The 15,446-nt window shown below is 37.3% G+C and overlaps 1 protein-coding gene across 1 annotated transcript in view; it reads left to right on the forward strand.

Annotated features, from left to right (window-relative positions):
* The first annotated feature begins 582 nt into the window (after positions 1-582).
* The window catches only part of LOC113144020 (teneurin-3), a 114,319-nt gene continuing 99,455 nt past the window's right edge, over positions 583-15,446 (forward strand). The window contains exons 1-2 of the mRNA XM_033325398.1: positions 583-870; positions 2,950-3,225. Of these exons, the coding sequence (XP_033181289.1) occupies positions 600-870; positions 2,950-3,225 (547 nt within the window). The 5' untranslated portion in view covers positions 583-599. The remainder of the gene's footprint in view (positions 871-2,949; positions 3,226-15,446) is intronic.

Genomic DNA, 15,446 nt, shown 5'->3' on the forward strand with positions numbered 1-15,446 from the left:
ATTTAAGCAGCAATTGACATTTGGTGGATATTAATTTTGGAAAATGGGAAACCTCCTCTAAAAAAATGTGTGACTCAAGTGTTCCACTAGGTTTTGTGGAGCTGCTTTTGTTCAGTGTAAAAGATGTTTTGTCTTAAGGACAATTTATAAAATCAACACACTGCAGACGAACTTGATTTTGAGGACTAAAACAGGCTGGATGAGGAGGTGATCTTTTTTTAAGTCATGTATAGCAAGAGTTTGGGGGTGAGGTTTCAGGGGTAGGGGAGTAGCAGTGGGGGTGGGGCAGTGAGACGGGGATAAGTGAGTGCTTTTGAAGATGAAGCAGATGGATTAGTGTTATCTGAGCTCTGTGCTTCCTTTCCTCTTTTCTCTTTCTCCAGGTAGAGTCGGTGGAAGACTGAATGGACTGAAGAAGTGACCAACAGAGGTTCAGAAGCAGGGAGGGAAGTGTGGGGGAAAATCGGGACTGGACGGGAATCACAAGCATAAGAAGAAGAGGAGGGGGGAAGAAAAAAGTGAAATAATCTAGTGCCGAGTGTCTCAGGAGAGCATCCGTAGAGAAGGGGAGGGAGTTGGATACCCAGCATGCAGGCAGCATGGAAAGGGTGAGGGAGCAGCGGCCTTTCTGCTCGCTGTCCAAGAGCCAGAGGGACAGAGAGAGAGATTGCAGGAGAGACGAGGATCGGGAGCGCCGTTACACCGCCTCCTCGACTGACCGTGAGGAGGGACCCTGCCGTGTACCCACTCAGAAGTCCTACAGCTCTAGCGAAACACTCCAGGCCTTTGACCATGACCCTTCACGAATGCTGTTTGGAGGTAGAGTCAAGGAGATGGTCCACAAGGAAAGTGCAGAGTACAGCAGACCAGGTTAGCAAGAGCAAATGTTTACTCAAATCATCTCACTACAGATTTTTTCAGTGTTTGTCAGGTCAATCCTCATGATGTCGACTAAATTGAGTGGTTGTGGAGGCTGCCACAGATAAATAAGCCAGTTATATTAAACTTAAAGGCCCAATATCATCAGAATGTGTCAGTTTGATAGCTACAAAAAGTATGATTTGTATAAACTGAATATTTGTCTTATTTTTCAATATTTGAAAAGGACACTTGGACAGTAAGTCTGATATTCCAGTTTGTTAGATTTTACTAAATATAGCAAATACTACAAAATCGTCAGATCTGTGTTGAATTTCTGATGTTTAACATTGTGAAACATTATTAGTAAGTGGTTGCAGAGATTTTGTTGTTTACTGCATTCTGCCCTTCTAGTTCATGTGAGCAATGAGAAATTACATGCGATGACAGAATGTTAAACAGTGGTAAACACAATTAAATAATGTAAAACAGTGGCACAGTTTTTTTTTTTTTTTTTTTTTTCCCTTAAACTTTCAGAGAAAAACTGGGTGTGAACCAGTGGGCAAACCTGACGTTATAAAATGTTGATACCTTGCTGGACTGTGTTAAAATAATAAGAAAAAAATGCTCAGTAAATAACCCTCTCCTTTAATTGGCTTCTGGAAAGTGCTTTAATTTCTGTAATTAAAAAGTTTGAGCAGTTTATTCTGTTTTATAGCACTCCTCTGGCTCATAAGACTGCAATTAGAAAATCTATCCATTACTCCCTTACATTTTCTTGGTGCTAATTGGTGCCCATTTTAGGATAAATGGCATTATGATGAAGTTGTGGGAAGAATGCTAGTTTTCTTTATTTCTTTTTAAAATATGGGCATTTAATGTTAATGACTATTCCTTACATCATCACAGTAAATGTCAGATTTAATGTGTTTCATCTCCAGCAGAACAAGATTATATTTCATATAAAAGAGTATGGTGACTATATATAGTCATTGTGCTGTGTGTGGTGGTATGAAAATATCTACATGTAATGATAGTTTGAAATTGACATCCATTTGAATGTTAGGAAATCTATTTTCAGTATCATTTATTATCAGAAATTTGTACATTCAAATGTAGTACTTTTATTTACTTAAGTGATTTTATGCATCTTTTCCAACAATGCAAAATATATATTTGTATATATACAAAGGAATTTACCAAATCCCCTAATTTCTTCTCCTTAAATTTGACATGATATAGAATTTTAATATCACAGACCATCATGAGTGTCTTTACCAGCAATTTTCGTTGTGTGTTACAGCATCTGACCTTGAAATTTTAAAAATTAGTGGAGGTTAATAAAATTGCAGTGCCAGTGATTTCTTATTACCAAATTCTTATGCTTTTAAATGAGTTGACCTGATACCTCTAACTGTATGTCCAAAACAGAAGTGCTGCTCATATAGCTAAAATAATATGTCATTTAATATTGGTTTTAAATGAAATACATGAAGTGAAACAGAATAAAACATTATTATTAGTTCAGGGACTTCTTAAATGAAGTCGACATGAGGTGTTTTTGTTTACTGGCAATGTAAAAAAATATCTGTTTGGGTGTCACATTGTCTTGTGGCAGGCATATAATTTTCATTCAACACCAGAGAATAATAATAAATGGAGAGATTATAGTTTGGTAATGATTTATGGCCAGTTTCTGCAGCAGTTTCTAAAATGTATAAATAAATGATAAAAGGATTTTTTTCCTGAAATGTTTGATATGTGTTGATGAAACCACAAAACCGGATTTGTTTTTGGTTAAACGTCTAATTAAGCTAGTTAACGTTAAAATCTTTTTTTATTACTAAACAGCTGCCATGTTAAAGACAATGCATTTGAGCATCTTGATAAGTTGATAGCTGTGAAGTAGCTTGGGAGGATGTTGTTAAAGCTTTAATTTAGCAGTTACCCCATCCCTTTACACCATGCATCCACCATGCTCTTAAGTGTTTTTTTTTTTTTTTTTTTTTTTTTTTGAAAGAGGCCCCCGCTCTTGGTCATTAAGCACGTTGTTGCTTGGTTTGTTAACTTTACAACTTCTGTCATTCACAGGGCAGACATTTTCGCTGAGGCAACTCGGGATCTGTGAGCCATCAGTTCGCAGAGGCTTGGCGCTCTGCCCTGAGACGGGCCTCTCCCACCCCCACAGCAGCTACTCCAGAGGTCCGGTCACTACAGAAAACCATGAACCTGTATCACCGGAACGTACCATGGCTCTTTGGGGAGCAGGGGCAAAGTCTGGGCAGAATTCATGTCTCTCCAGCCGCTCTAACTCAGCTCTCACACTCAGTGACACGGAAATGGACAATAAATCGGACAATGAGATGGGTGAGTAGGGCACACTTACCATTCTTTTATTTTAAAAAGCTTATTTGTTTGCAGCTCATGCTTTCATTGCTTTTCAAAGGGGAGAAATCCCTATGCAGAAAAAGCAGCAGTAGGCTGGTGCTGGAGACAAGGCCCTGATTGGTTAAAGAAAGTGGAAGCACGATTGGTGGGGCTGGCATCTGGAGAGGCATTTTCAGCTGCCTTTCTTTGGATCAAAGGCGTGATTCCTTGCCGCATGCGGAAAAGAATTTGGTCTTCCGATTGAGTAGTTGCTAGTCACCTGGTCCTTCTCCACAGGAAGCAGAGGAGTTTGATAAAGTTTCCCCATGGGCTAGCGTATAATGAAAGATAGCTTTGTGTGCCTCATTCTGAGATTTTGCTTAGAAATTCTGCAGTGGTTGACTGGGCATGCACAATGGCTGATTAAATGGGTACAATGGTTTGAAGTGCAAATGTGATCATGCTGGAAACCTGACATGGAGGATTGGGTTCTCTGTTTGAAGAGGGCAAATCGTTGTTGCCTCAAATGGAGGCAATGCATATGAAACAGCTGCATATCTCCATCATCCATTTTTAAAAAAAATATATTTATTTTACTGTCACTTCCTGAAAATTTAGAAAGATCATTTGTGTGTCTTCACTCCACTCTTTTTATCTAAATGTATTGTATCTTTTGAGCCTGTGCTTTAAGTCAGTAAGGCATACACTGGATTTATTTTGCAGTGAGCACCTTTAAAAATTTCTTTTCTAATGTTGAGTGCTTTTGCATCATTCGTCATCATCATAGTGTGAGCCATCACTATTATAACACATCCAGTCTAAAGCTCTAATTATTTTAAGAAACTGATGAATCTTAAAGAGTGGCAGGCAGTTAAAAATAATTAGAGTTGATTACAGTTTCCAGGCGAGAACATTAAAGAGAGGCTAAAGAGGAAAATGTCTTGTGTTCACGTGCTATCAGTTTTTATTCTGAAAACATTGGCTACAGTCTGACATTTGAGACAAGTCATTTTCTTAATGGCAGTATTCATCATGGTGAGCTTGTCTCTTGGGGTGGGGGTTGCAGAGTAAGTCTTTTACCTTTTCAAAATGCCATCAGAATTCAAACCTATGTATTTGTTCCATTGTCTGGCCTTTGCTTTTGCCCAATACACTATATACATTTATGAGTCACTAAAAGCTCTGCCCAACCATGGAGGTGCCGGTAAACATAACCCTCACCTCGTTAGCGCTCGGCTCCAGTCATATTTGTTACTGAACATGCCAGGCACGAAACCATCTCACCAGTCATTGCTCCATTCTGCAGAGTCTTCCTTCAGTGTATTGAGCTTCGATTGCAACCCTCCAATACTTCAGTACACACACACACACACACACACACACACACACACACACACACACACACACACACACACACACACACACACACACACCAACCAACCAACCAACCAACCACCACTCTGGACCCTTTGGGCATTCTCCCTCTGGAGTTTGTTTTTCGGCCACGTTGTCAAGAAGTTGCTGCAGATTGGCTCTACTTAGTCAAATGAACCTCTGAGACTTTGTCTAATTCACTATTGTTTCAATTAGTGCCATTATAGAGAAAATAAACAATATCAGCTAGATCTTTATTCCAGCTGCAATGCCTTTAAATGCTTCTGAAAGCAAAAACTGCTGAACTAATTTACTGTGTTTAATTAAAGTGTACATTTAAAGCTTTATTTTCTGCACATCATATTCATGACGCTGAAACTGTGTTGAAGACAGAACAATGTGAGTTGTGGTGTCATTTTTGTTCAACTACTTTAGGAAGTAAAGTCTGTTTTTTTTTTTTTTTATTATTAGTTAGATTTCAAACTGGAGCAAAAGAAAAACCTTACCACTGTTCCACCTCTATAGATCTTGGTCTTTTTTTTTTGTCATGAGGCATTGCACTTTTGACTTTGACTATTTAATGAAGCAGCTAAGAGAAATGACCCATCCAAAGGTTTCCATCAACTGAATATGCATGCAGAAGCTCCGACAAGGGGCTGTTCAGCCCCACTTATTCATAAATGAACTCAATATTTCATTCTAATACGCTCTGTTCTACTGAGTGTTCGACACACACAAGTACCAAAGCCTCAGCAGCACCATTTGCACAGCGTGGCATCTGCAAATGTTAACCTCTGTGAACCAAGAGAACGAGGTCCACCTTTTAAAGATGAAACCAGAGTGGTTATCACCTATGTTTGCAGCTCTGAATGATCCACTTGGAGCCACTGATTACAGATAGAATATGATAGATAGTTTTCTGAAGTGATCCACTACATTTTTGCAAATATCACTAACTGAAGTATATTTTTCAAAAGAGTGAAAGACTGTCAGTTTAGTTCTGAGTTTGTGATATTATTTTTTTTAGACTCATGTGTCAACAATGTGAAAATGTGTGATATACACATTCTTACTTTTCTTTTACATATTTTTTATGACAATAAGCATTTGTTGGATTTTTTTTTTTAAATGATAGTCAGGAAAATAGAAGTCTGTTTAGCAGCTTTCATTGATTTTTACACTAAAGAATTTCCAGCCACTAATCGAATCCCTTGAAAACAAAGTCGTTGATTAAAGCATCTGTTCTCTTGATTTCCGAGTTATAAAAATTACTATGTGATCTAAGCTGTCCTTGTATAGCTTAATAGATGGCACTGTCCTGTTTATACATAGCCCCCTACTGATTACATGAACAGTATACAACCTAGTTTGCTCTGAACAAAAATATACCATAAAATTTAGATATTTATTTAGTTCTTACAATGAGAAGCACATTAAAATAACTAATTTCACATAACTGATTTTACATGTGTGAAATTCATGTGTAGCTTCTGTATTTTGATTTTAAAGTTATTTTGCTTAGAAATAAATACATTTTTTTATATATCTGCATGCCTACATTGATGCATTTACCCTATACATATATTTGAAAAGCATCTATGTCCTTTCTTCACATGCATAAATTACTTGATATCATCATATATTCCTGACAGTGATAGCTCAAACACAAACACACCCCCACACATACAAAACATGCATATAATATATATGCTCATTTATTGTCTGTCACATTAGAGCTGTGACATGTACCAGCTGTAGTGTGGAAACTTTGTCTGTGGGGAGTATAACTCTGCTGTAAATGGCACCTTGTTTAAGAAAGAGTTATTTGCAACTGAAAATAGAGCTTTACAAAATGGTTAATCGTGGCTGATTACAAGGAAAATGTTATTCAAATTAAGGCCCAGTCCCACATCAAAAGTGTTATTAATTAATGACATATATTAGGTAAATACATTTACTTGGAGAAATGGTTTAGGAACAGTTTCTCAAAAGCATTGTTGCCTCAATTGAAGTTTTATTAGTTTCATATAGTATAGTAATAAAAGATATTCAAAAGATTCTAGTAGTTTTAAGTATTATTGTATTTGAGTAGATAGAAATGCATATAATGGCACAAACACAAACTACAGATAAAAATACCAAGACTCAAAATTGGTTTCATAAGGTGACCTTGGTCTTTACTAAAACATAATTTGTGCTGAAAATGATAAATTTAAGAACAGTGGATATGATGGAGTGAATGTGGGTCACTTGGTGTCCCTGGGTTTTTCAGTCCTAGACAGCTGTCAGTGAAACGTGTGGGATTTTAAATAGATTCAAAATTGAAAACAGATGATTGGACTGACCATGCACCTCTATTTTTCCTGTCAATCTGTAATTTTACATGGCATGTAACCTTTTCAATTCCATTAGATTTTTAAACACCTTAAATTTAAGATTTAGTGTGTCTAATATAGACTGGGATAATACATTTTAAATGAGAAAAGAAAATGTCATTTTCCTCATTTCCAAAATCGGATGAATCACTTTGTAAACAAAGCCAGCTGTAGGGTGGGAGGCATCACCAGTTGCCATTTTTTTAGGATGCTGCTCGTTCTTTACTCCAATGTATATTTAATGTAGAGTATTAAATTATTTGAGTTTAGGTTGCTGTGATAAGAATATTCATATTTTAGACTGTTAGGTCAACATATAGCTGGAAACACCCATGGAAAAAGTTGGTTTTTTTTCCCCCTCTCTCACCTTAATGTTGACTGCGTTGGCTTCAGAATCAATATTATACCCCTCATAAAACATGAATGACTGCACGAAACAGAAACATAGCATGGCCCAGTTGAGTTGTATTCCTAATAGGGTGTGAAAAAGCTTGCACTGACTTGTTAGGTACTGCAGCTACAGCACTGCAGCTCCTCGTGACAGCTCTCCTTGGCTGTATAAACCATCCCACATGGAGTTTATCGCTGCTGGGAGGGGCTTGATGCCTGCTGACCCCTGGTTAGGAGAAAGGGGCTTCTCCTCCAATGCCTGTCATCTTCTGTTAGGAAGCATCACTTGCTCTCACCTGCACCTTATGTCCAAAGTATTTTTTTGAGAGAAAAGGAGCATCAGTTTTATGTTTTCATGGCTGATAGCAAGTGTGCATGTGGGTATAGCAGTCATGTATCGTATGTTTTTATCGCCTGCTTATTTCCACGCCTGTTCATGAAGGGATGTATCAGAAAATAATTTCAGCATGTTTGAGTTACAGGTCTACGTCTCAGTCATACAGGTGAGTACAGCTCACAGATTCCTTGTGTGAGAAGTTCCAGTGAAAGGTTAATTAAATCAGTAGTGGAGTTACAGCAAAGTGTGCTGTTTCACAGCAAGCACCAAAGGCTTTTTGGGTGGGAGTATGAAAGTGAATCAGACACCTCTAACGTGGCCCTCTGTGTGTATGTATTCATGTTCTCACTTTTTTGTCTCTCTTCTGTTTCGTGTACATGGGCACACACACACTCGCTTATCTCACATTATTTCTCACACTTTATCTCTCTAAGATTAGAAAAATCAAGCAAAATGGCAGACATTTACACACACACAAAAACACGCACATGAGCCGTCATGCTCATGAAGATGACATGCCATCTGTCAAAGTCCTGTCTCAGATCTGCGCCGTGTATTGTGACAGTGAAATCAGCCTATTGATCGTAGCAGGCAGAAATCCTCCCTTACCACTTTCATAATTCAATATGGCACAAACTGACCACAAAAAGAATAAATAACATCAGAGGTTTATTTATTTATTTATTTTTTTTGGTCAAAAAGGCTGGCCATCTGTGATGTTTTTGAAGAACACTCCAAACCTGTAGAGAAAACAGTTTTATCATTTGTTAATGGGTGCTGTGAGGCTGTCTGAGCTTTATCTCACACCCTGTCAAAAGAGGAGGCGTGCTTTGATTGCCATCATTTATTGTCATCATTTCCATGCTTGCTGATGATGTTACTGGTTAAGTGCTCACATTGTTAGTGTTCCGGGTGACATGGGAATGTGGGATACGGTGGTGACGCATTGAGGTGACATAGCAGGTGTTGTGCTCATCAGTCTTGTGAAAAGATTTCTATTTTGGAGTAGTTTGGAAAGCCTGGAGGAGGTCACTGTCCTGTTCCTGTGGAGAGCAAAAGTTCATGACACTCAAACATCATCAAGGCAAATAACAAAGTGACCATCAATATGGAAATTTAGATCCATCCCTTTTATGTGTTCTGTCTTCCCACTAGGTTCAAGTTGTCTTATTGGTGCAGTGTATGTGCGTACACATATTCTTATGAACATATTAACACAACAGCAACACATGGTGAAAAACTTGGTACTCACACCACAGCTACCCCCTACAGAGTGGATCATCTGATTAGACTTTGGAGTGTCTTGCTGTATAAATTTGCATATTAATGAGGGAAAACAGATTTTCTTGAATCTAGGACTTCACTTTAACACTTTAACAGTAGAGTTCCTACTAACAGAATGTATGTGGAGACATATGTCCTCATAAAAATATTGGCTAATTAATGTTAAATAAATGGCATGGCTTCTCTTTAATATGGGATGATGAAGGTTTTGCATTTTTTTGATATTTGGTCTTTACTTGTTGAAAATATGGCTGCAACTAAACTGCTAATTAAGATTTGGTCTGTTTAATTTTAAATAAATAATTGTTTCTTTAATCTATAAAATGTCACCAAATAGAAGAAGAAAAAAAAAGGCCAATAACAATTTCTTGTAGCTCAAAATGTCATCCTCAAATGTCTCAAACAACCAAAGAGAATCAATTGATCGAAATATAAAGCAGTCAAAACCAGCACATACTCATGTTTCAGAAGTATTGTTGAATGTTTTTTATTTATTTATTTATTTATTTAAATGCTATCAAGATAGTACTGGATATATTATTTGTAATCGGTTGATGAGCTAATCATTTTAGCTGTAGTACAAAGATTGTCCTGAGTTTAAAGTGGATCACTGGAGTGAACAGACCTTCAGTAACTGGGGTGATCTGGCAGTGCTAGTGTTACAAAGTCTCGAGAGCTGCAGCTGCCCCATAAAAAGCAATTAACTCAGTCCAACTTCCATTTTCTGTCACCTCATTGTTGAGTATCAACATTTCCGTCTGACCTCACCCAGTTTTGTCTGGCCTCACTGCCGACAGTGTCTTAGCCTGTATTTGGTTCAGTGTAATCACGTGCGGGTGCCAGACTACTGGACGTTATTACGATTAGGAATTACTCTGCAATTGTCAATTATTAGAGCCACTATTTACTGTTCTCAAGAGAAAATGGCTCATTTCATTTCATCACACAGTCTAATTGAGTGATTGTATTACCATACAATACGGAACTAGTCAGGAAGCCATTTCATACTCGATGAATATCAATGCGAGTAACAGGGATTAGCATGTTTGTCCAGTTCTGTTGTTCATTATTCCATGTATGTCTAGTATCTGCTAGGCAATCAAGGACCATCAATGTTTTTCTGAATCTGAGACCCACCTTTTGTTTCCTCAGATGTGAAAAGAAAAGCTCAGATATATGTTACACTAAAGTGGATAATCAAGAAACGTATTGCAGACATGGTTCAACTACAGTGCAGTGTGAAAATGCAAATTACAATTTAATCATCCTTAAAAGAAGAAGTTTAGGACAGTCGTAATATAGTATGTAGGTCTTCTTTCATTTCATATTGGATAAAATAGATTTTCTTTTCTTTTCTGGAGTGCCACTGGGTGTTAAGACGTTTTCCCCAGACTAACGCCAACCCAGCAATCTGTTTGGATTCATGTCTTCTTTCTTTTACGATCTCCTTTCTCTCTCCTATCTTGGGACGGAGGAATATTTGTTATATCTATTGTCATGGTGCTGTGGCTTTGACCTTTGCAGTTCCCAGTATTGGATGTTGGCAATCAAAAGTTGGAAGTCAAGGTGATTCTTCTGTTGTCGTCTCATCTGAATGTTGAAAAAAACGACTCTGCTTTTCTTGTTGTACTTGTAAAGATCATTTCATGTCATGCTTGCTTATCTGGCGTTTAAATTGTGGGTTATTCCTTATTTCCAATCTGTGTTAGGAAAAACACTGCAGTAAGTGACTATGAACTGAGTTTAATATGCAGCTAAACAATAAAACCATTTACAACACCATGTTATGGACCAGATATTTTAGCTGTAGGCGGCAGTGGTGTTAACAAGCCACCTTAGGAGTGTGTTAACCATAAAAACCCAAGTGAAACCATGCTCATCTAAACTCAGCACTTTTAGATATTCCAGTGAAGTGACCAAGTATAATGAGGGTAATATGTCCAAAATGTACTAATTGTGTGAATCGTTTATTGTGTTAGGCTGCTTTAATTTCCTTTTAGTCATAAATATTTAAATGCACATTTAAACAGATTACACCACTGGATCTGTTCGTTGGCAGTGAAAATATGAGTCTTTTTGCACATTAAAAGGCAAAAGACAGGATTTCATGGAGTTTTCATCATGTGCGTGTTTCATCTGGCTCAAACAATACCACAAATCTAAGGGTTTCGATCTCAATTTACTTTTATAGTATCAAATAGTCTGTAATATTTGCCTCAGTTAATAAGATGATGAATGATGAATTCCTGTACACAGAATGCAGCCTACAGCACGCCATTTCCTGTACACAGAAGTATTATAAATATAAAATATCAAGGCCATAATTTTCGCTAGGGCCATAATTTTCACATTTAAAATTATATTTATGTCCTTCTCACTTTATAGCTTAAAGGTTGATTTTCTTCCTGAATTCTCTTTGAACAATGTCCTCATACTGTCCAGAGATAACGTGGTGATAAAAATGTTGCTATGCTGATCTATTATTACCATGTGATTACAGCAGCGGGGCGCATTCTCAGACTTTTTTGCCTGGGGTTTTGCTGCTCAGACTATATCAGACTGTATGCAGCCCGAGAAGGAAAACCTGCAGTTCACTTTTTGGTAAAATATTTTACAATAAATAAGTTACTATTCTCCCAAAAGATGATGAAGCAATATTTATTAGTAATTTACTTCTGCATTTATTTGATAAATGACCTATTCCAAGCCTTATTTAGGCTTGTAGATTAATACCAAACATAATGATCAGACTTTTTTTGTTTACAAAGCAATGAATACAGTCCATACCTATTGTGCAGATAAAACAACAGAGTGGTGTATAAATACTCTAAAAACTAGTGTAGATACCTTATTGTCAGCATGCCACTATTTGTGGCTGAAGCATATTAAGATGAGTTTTATAATATCAATATTTATGGATTTAATTTTATTGCTTTATTTAAGTACTCGAGCTGCACACACACACAGTAAGTACGCTGCTGATTAGATGCCCTGGTGGCTGATCTGAGAGACAAGGGCATGAGGTGGGGTCTTTTAAAACCCTGTAGGTTCACTGCATGCTCACGGCTTTATCTGTATGTCACTCGTTTCTGTCATTCTTCAGTTATGAGCACTGAACTGTTAAAGAAATGGCCTAAACTAATCTCACTTGGACACCCCTCACCAAAAAGCAATTTTTTCACACTTAAAATAGTGGTTAGCTTTAATAGATGAAATAGATACTGTTACCTCAGTAGGACATTTTTCAGGTCATTTTTGCTTTTCAGGGGAAATGGGGGGGGGGGGCTAAAGGACACTGTTATGGCTGTGCAGAGGGACTTCAAAGGCTGATTGGGAAGATGGAGATGGCACAATGAAATCTAGAGGAACACACACACACTTCAACACCTAGACACACTTTCTTTCCTTAAGGGAGAAAGGTCAGTATCCAGAGGAGGAAATGGTGAGCCATTGTTATGATTAATCACACAGCAAGGTCCAGAGAGGACGCAGTGTCACTTTCATTGTCAAACTCATTATACCACAGAAGAAGATTCCCCTCCCTTGCTCTCATGTCCTTTCTCCCCAACAGTCATATGAAGATACCCTTCCTCTGCACGCAGAGACGAGTTAGGCATGTTCAAGTGGAAAGCCAAGTGAAATATGCTGAACACACACAATATTTTCAGTCACTCCACTACACCATGCTATAGTGGGAAAATGCATAATTCTGCAACAAGAGAAGAGCAGCTGAAAATACAGAAAAAGAGGAGGCATTTAAATGAGCAGTGCAGCAATTCTCACTTGGAATATTAGTAATATTAACAGTCCGCATATACAGTCGGCAAAAGGAGAACTGCCAAATCAATTAAAATATAACAAAATTTAAGTCTTGTAGCCAAAGGCAGCTTGCAAGAGGTTTGGATGGATATTCTGGTCCTGATTAAAAATGAATGGTATCAGAATACATAAAGCTTTCTGGCCAAGTGCCCAGAGCAAAGCATCTTGAAACTGTGGTCACTTCAGAGGCAGGGAAAAGGCATTAGGTATCCGGGCTATGAAGGGATGCTCAAGTAACAGACTGTTCTCAATTCAATTCATCTAATCACCAATGCAAACCTAAGCACTTTGCAGATATAGATTTGAGGCCAACGATTGATATTGTATAACATGTAAACTGATTCATGCTCAAAGAAAGAAAACATATTCTCTTGTAAAAGGGTCTGTGCTTCGTATCCTGCCTCGACCTAGTCGAGCTGGGCCTTTTATCTCGGTTGAACACAACCCAACACCAACAAACAAAACATGAAACAGAATCCTTAATTTAGTAGACAAAATCTTATTTTCCCTCAAAATGCACTTCTCAATATTACAATCCCAGCCCTGGAATAGCCATGGTTGTGGTTTGCATAATAAAATTACTGTTGAATCAGTATGGAGATGACTTTTTTTTTTTTTTTTTTTTTTTTAACTTTTCTCATCTTGCTTTACATTAGCCATTTGTGATTTGAGAATACATGATTGAATTGGGGCTGATTAAACAGCGCAACTATTCTGAAAATATTTTTAGGCAAAATAAAACTCACTTTAATCACAAATCATATTATACATATTGCCTCGGCCACTGTTTTGTCTTCTGTTACTTACTTTTTGGGTTTTTGTCAGCTCAAGATCATAGTAAATACTTTATAAAGATGAAATACTTATATAAATACCTATAATTAACTGGTCTTTGCCACTAATAATCCAGGGTCATGAAAAGGCAATGAGCTGTTGAATCCTAACTTCCCCCTTGTTTGGGATTTTTTTTTTATTTTTATTTTTTTTATATTGATCCTATCTAAAGGCTTCCAAGAGAGGTGAGGGCTGTATCTGCCAAGAGTAGAGTAGAGAGTAGAGGTCACTCAGATAAATTGGCCAGGTTGGCTTTTAGCAGCTTCAGGGTCAAAGCCCATTCATCTTATTAGGCCGATATATCCTTTTAGAGGCCTCAGCAGTAGGATGAGACAATAGAGTAGCACCAGGGCATTAGATGACAAACCATTTGCCAAATAGGTTAGAGCAGTTTCCACGTGTTGTCTTTTTCTCCATTATCGGAAGAAGTATCTGCAGAGTTTTGCATGGCAGTTTTAAAGGTTGGAGGAATTGGGAAGAGAAACTCACCATAGATGAGAACAGGCTGGGTGATTAAGCTATGACATATGAAAACATATGAGAACATATGCCTGTCCTAGCTGTTATTAAAAGCAATTTGCGGTACAAATGTTTTTTACCTACCGAAGTTGCTGTTGTAAAGTTTATTCACACTGTTAGACTAAATGTTTTTTTTTTTTTTTAAATAAATTTTGTTATTAGGGTTGGCTTTGCATTTATTGCCTTTAAACTTCAAATATATTGTCCCCAAAGGAAAGCTAAAAATTATTAGAATAAATGTGACTGCCTCCCAAATCCACTTATCTCAAACAAAATACACATTATAGAGTAATTCACAATTTTTTCTTAAATAATAGTTTTCTAGTCTATAAAGTGTAAAAAAAAAAAAAAAAATCACATTTACGAAACTGCAACATGCAACTAATTTCTTTATTTATTTACCTTTTAAAATGTCAGTAAACAATAGAACAAACTTTCTTATCTTATTGACAAACTCACTGAATCTCTATCCAGAAAGAGCTGGACTCTCACTCGTCTCTTTGGTATCATTTGGTATAAAGTGATCACAGGCCAGCTGAGCAAATATGAGCTTGCTGCCTACAGTCTAATTATGTCATGTTACATGACATAAATCTCACATTTGCTGCCATTTTGAGCTGCCAGTGCGCAAAGTTGCCAGTGTAGATTTAAAACAAATTAAATATTCACGCAAAACACAAGCTCTTGTTTGTACTTTACTTATAGGAGTTGGAAAAAAAACTAACATTTTGGCGATTGCTCCTTCTGGTATAATTATTCCTTGAAATAAGAAAATACTTAATCACAGAATCACCTTGGAACAAAGAAGGAAGCATCACACTGCTTTAGTCTTTGCTTGATTTAAAATGCAGTGCAAATGATGACTAAATGCACGATGACACAAGTTGTGGGAATATGTCGACATATTGGCACTGTATTGAGTTGTTGATGTGAAACTGCTCAGTGATTTCCCCCAACAATAGCTTCAACTGCAAGTCTGAGTCTTTCAGTCATTACTGCAGAGCAGCCTTTATGTCTGGCATAGTTAATACATAGCTGAAGAAGCTCAAAAGTGTGGTGTCAAGATGACACAAACAGTACTCCAGTAATTGGATGCCAAACCTCCCTCCCTCCCCCATCCCTGCTCCTCACCATTGTTGAGAGAAAAACTGCCACTCTTAGCTACACTTACCAAAAACACTGAATTACATGGATATTTTCCACTAATAGTGTTACTGTGAAATCTTTTTCTGTTAGCCACTTTAAAAAGATGTAACGATTCAAATGAATTGCAAGATGGCCCTGATTAA

This window comes from Mastacembelus armatus, chromosome 10, assembly GCF_900324485.2.
Source record: "Mastacembelus armatus chromosome 10, fMasArm1.2, whole genome shotgun sequence".
Taxonomy (NCBI): domain Eukaryota; kingdom Metazoa; phylum Chordata; class Actinopteri; order Synbranchiformes; family Mastacembelidae; genus Mastacembelus; species Mastacembelus armatus.